Source organism: Echeneis naucrates, chromosome 22, assembly GCF_900963305.1.
Source record: "Echeneis naucrates chromosome 22, fEcheNa1.1, whole genome shotgun sequence".
NCBI classification, from domain to species: Eukaryota; Metazoa; Chordata; class Actinopteri; order Carangiformes; family Echeneidae; genus Echeneis; species Echeneis naucrates.
In genome coordinates, this window is record NC_042532.1 from 18,935,500 (window position 1) to 18,940,249 (window position 4,750).

Here is a 4,750-nt window from a genome sequence, read left to right on the forward strand (position 1 = left end):
AAGATACCCGCTATGCAATGAGGAATCTTGTGGTTTGTACTTCTGTAAGTAAAAATCACACTGAAATGGATTCATTGGATACAAAGAAAAAAGTCATTATATAAACACTATGTCTGCCCGGTGATATCTAAACTCAAGGGACTGACTGTATAAGCAGCACAATTAACTAATCCAAAGTTTCTATCCAAAAACCAATTTCAGAAGCTCTTGATTTTTAAGTTATTTAGGTTTCCGACCAAAAGGTAACAATATGCTGATGTTTTGTGACATCCTTTGTGGATTTCTTCACGTTATAAAGTAAAAAATTAAGATAATTACCAAGACATGAAAGCAGAAACACACAAATTCCATTCGTTCTGCCCTTCTTTTTGCAGTTACTGGGTAATTTTACATTTCCATGGGCTCTTCTGAGATCTTGAAAAATATTTAATGATTAAAAAAAAAAACTCTTTCAGAGACATTTTGTTTGTTTCAATTCATTCATAAAATAAAACATAACACTCAAAAGACTTAATTTAACTCAAACAAACAGAGTTAGTAATGATTTAATGTTTAGTGATGTGATGTTTGATTAAATGATGATTAAAGTTGTTCCCATTCTGCAGACAGTCAGCCAATCACCATGAACCAGGAAGTAGCTTGAGACGCGTTCAGGTCACACCGTGCAGCCCGCAATTGCCGTTTATCGCTGGTAAATTAGCTGGTAAAGCAGCTAAGTTATTTAAAAATATATATAAGATCGGTTCTCTGATGAGTAATAACAATAAATGGCAGATGATCCGTTCGAAGTGCGAATTTCAACAAACCCGAGCGCAAGAAGTCCTCACGCCGAAGTGTGTGGCTTTGCTATTTCCTATTCTGCGGCTGCTCCCTGAACGCGCCGTGCCCGTCCCGATGGGTGAACCGCAGACAAAACGAAATGAGACGATTTTGACTTTTTCTCACAACTTTTTCAGCTTTTCTGCTTTCCAAATTCAGACTTGAAGCTCCGAGATAAAAAGTAAAAAAAGGTAAGTGGTGTTTATTTCTTCTTTTTGGGGGGTTGGGGCGGGATATTAATCCGACAGCTTTGTGATGCTAGCGCTCCATGCTAGCTGCTGTTAGCTAAATCAGTTCAATTCAACATTTTTCCCCCTCAGGAAACTTTTATCGGCTGAATATTTGTGTGTTTTGTTGCTGGATGGTTACATGCACAAGTTGGCCTGACAGCCAACACGGCAGCCATTACCAACACTGTGTAGTTTAGCCCCACAAACCAGTTAAAACTGACTCATGTCAGCTTTATCAGTCAGTTTGAGGGGGGTCAAAGGTGAACTCCTCCATGATCGATAATAGATAGATCCTTTGGTCATCTCTCAGGACATTTCTATGCATCCCATAGCTCACAGTACACAGCAGGCAGTGCAACACAACACAACACACAGTAAAAGACAACCAGTAGTGTGTTCAATCAATCAATGAAAGGTGAGCCTAATATGATAAAACTGGTTTAAGTGCATAGCATAAATAATAAACTTAATAAAAGAGCTTCCAGCCTGAAGAGATGATCCATCATTGGAAGAACTAATAGTTTTACATCTCATAAATATATAATAGAAGTAAAAAAAAACAAAGAAAATGTTTTGTGATTGGAAATGTGAAGTAGTAGCTATGAGTTGGAAACATAACGGGAATTATTTGAGTAAATGTACTTGGTTTCATTTCCCCACTCTGATCATGATAATTACTTCTTCTTTTCCAGTTTGTTTCTCTTGCTTTTTTTTTCACATTGTTCTTGACAATGTGACAATTACTATTTGCTTGATTAATGATTGAGTTTATAATATGGAAACTGTTAGGCAACATGATATAATGAAACTACTGGTAGTGAAAGTCTTAAATACATTAATGTGATTATGTCCTGTCACGGTGAAAAGGTCTGAAAAAGCCAACATTTTAGATATCTATTATTAATGTGTGGCAGCCTATTATCTGAGATAAATCTTCTTACTTATCCTACGTATTAATGGGCACTTTGAACGATAGCAGTTATTATTTACAGCAGATTGTCGTAGGAGGAAAAACACAGTCGTTACTAACATTAGAAAAAGTTCTGCTCTGCTCAGACGCCTTGGTGAATTGTGACAGTGAGTCAGCATGAACAGCTACCAAACACAGAACCGGAAGCAGCTGAGGAGGCTTCGGTCATTGTTCATTTAATATTTAACTTATAAATCTGTGATAAACTGAATTATTGTCTTGGACTGTTTGTTGGTCAAACTGTAACATCGGCGCTTCTCAGAACGTGAGCTCATTTCACATCTCAGCTGGGATCTTTTCTTTCCGGGCAAATTTAATTTCCTGGAACTTTTAGGGCTGAAGTCAGTGTCTTATCCCTTATGCCAGCACATTCTTCCTTAAAAAAAAAAAAACAAAAAACAAAAATCATAAATCCTCATTCAAAACAATTCAAGTTTTATTTTTTTCTTTCAAACAAATGGCCCCTCACCCTGTTCTTTGAAATTAACTCTCTGTATACTCTTCCTTTGTTAATGGAGTCATCAATTAAGAGACACGTTATATAAAAGTGCATACAGTTTGTCACCTCTTATGTTTTATTGTCCTAGTTCCTTTTAAAGCCGAGCTGAACCATGGCCAATATTCAGATACGGAAATTTCGGGATGACGACGCAGAGGCAGTGAAGGAGATCTTCACCCTGGGGATGAGCGAGCACGTGCCTTCGTCCTTCATGCATGTTCTCAAACAGCCGCCGGTCCAGATGGTGCTCATGTGCACATTCTGCGCCCTCATGACCAGCTCCAAGTCCGTCCTGCTGCCCGTCCTGGCGGTGACCCTGCTCCTGGCTGGTGCCCGGCAGTTTGTCGTCTACATGTTCAACAAATACATTGAGACCTCCCTCAGGAAGGACCTCAACAACATCAGCGTCACATACCTGAAGCAGAAGGACTCGTGCTTTTGGGTGGCTGAAAGTGACGGCCGTGTGGTCGGCACGGTGTCGTGTCTCCCTGCTGAGAACGCCCCCGAGTGCTTGGAGCTGAAACGCATGTCGGTGTGCCGCAGTCACCGCGGGATGGGCATCGCCAAGGCCCTGTGTCGGACAGTGGCCGATTTTACTCGTGACAGGGGTTATGTGGCAGTCGTGCTGTACACATCTGTTGTGCAGACCGATGCTCAGAAGCTGTATGAACACATGGGCTACGAGAAGATAAGGGAGTTTGTTGTTCCTGAGGTTGCTGCCAAAATCATGAACTTCACCCTGTTTGAGTACAGACTGGATTTACAGAAAAGGGACTGAAACTGACAAACGGTCTTGGTAAGAGTTCAGGGCAACTGTTGCATTAATTTATCCAGTTCGTTTTTTTTTTCCCAGCATGCATTCTGCTCATAGCAACTTAACACTCAGGATAGCATGCAAGGAAGCGTTTATTCCACACACTAGCAGAACAATGTCAGGTTTATTTTCTCTTATTACAAACAATCACATGCTTATTGTTGTTATTGAAACCCCCCCCACCTTTTTTTTTAAGTAAAAACATGTAATATTTAGAAAAATCTGCCGTGTTCATAGATTCTGTTGATTGAGCTTCAAATAAAATCTGAAGTTACTCCTATAATTTGGTAGCAATCCTGGTTTTATTACAGTGTTATTATTATAGATACACAGATTTATTATTTTTTTTTTGCAGGGCCAAAGAGGTACTGCTGCATATATTAAAAGAAAATTGTGCATAAAGTCTTTTGTGCTGATGAATGTCCTGCAGTGATGACACTCGAGGCAGCATCAGGCACAAATAAAGGCTCCAAGGGAGGATTGTTTACCAGACACAGTTAGCATGACGAACCTGAATCTGTAAACAAACGGACAATAGCTCAGATTCTTGTTTTGATATTTTCTGTGGATCTGCTGATTACTTGGTAAAGCTCTAGCTGTAAACTTTTGAATATTAAGGTGTTGTTTAAGAGATGATGCCATTGAATATCAGCCAGAATCTATTCTAATCTATGATTTTATTTATTTTTCTTACATTATTCTAACCTTCTACAGCCCAGTGACACGCTCAACTTTCAAAAACGCATACAGGTAAAAATACCCGACATCATCAGTTCTCTTTTCCTGCTGGTGAGTTTTTTTGCGCGTTCAGGAAACGATTACAAATGTATTTTCTTTTTCTGACAACCTGATAATGTGTGAGAAATAGTCTGACCACAGATTTCCCATTTTTCATTTTCCTTTGGCTTTGAAGAGCCCAAAGAGGAACAAGGCCGTTCTTTATCGTGTGTTGTCCACAGGGGTGGTTTTACATACAGGATGTACGTGTATGTTTCCCGTAGATGATTTCAGTTTTATGTCTAATTTGTCATTTAAATCAGCTCCCAACTTTTTTTGTGAAAAAGTGAAACATACAAAAACAGCCAGCCTTTGAAACCAAATAATCTTATTTTGTTGTCTTTAATAAACTTTGTTTTCTTACAGTAATAATAATAAAAAGAAAATCAAACACTGCAGATTATTTACCTGACTAGTAAAATATATTGCAAAATAAATAAATAAATAAATATTTGTATGTCTCATAAAACATTATCTGTGTATTTAATGTATTTAAACCTCTTTTCTGCTGATTGCCGGATACCACATTTCCCTTAAAATGGGATTGTTGTGCTGGAGGTTTCAGCGGGCCCCCTCGGTGGGTGTTGGCCGGCCGGGTCAGGCGGCAGCTCGGCCACCTCGGGGCGGAGTGTCCGGTCCGA

The 4,750-nt window shown here is 39.2% G+C and overlaps 1 protein-coding gene across 1 annotated transcript; it reads left to right on the plus strand.

Moving 5' to 3' along the window:
- The first annotated feature begins 876 nt into the window (after positions 1-876).
- On the plus strand, positions 877-4,517 carry LOC115035973 (N-acetyltransferase 8). The gene is made up of 2 exons (XM_029494046.1): positions 877-1,010; positions 2,607-4,517. Exon 2 carries the CDS (start codon positions 2,631-2,633, stop codon positions 3,294-3,296), a length of 666 nt encoding a protein of 221 aa, XP_029349906.1. The 5' UTR covers positions 877-1,010; positions 2,607-2,630; the 3' UTR covers positions 3,297-4,517.
- The last annotated feature ends 233 nt before the right edge of the window (positions 4,518-4,750 follow it).

Excerpts from the sequence above, each read along its gene's own strand:
- LOC115035973 (XM_029494046.1), top strand. The coding sequence starts at position 2,631 with ATGGCCAATATTCAGATACGGAAATTTCGGGATGACGACGCAGAGGCA.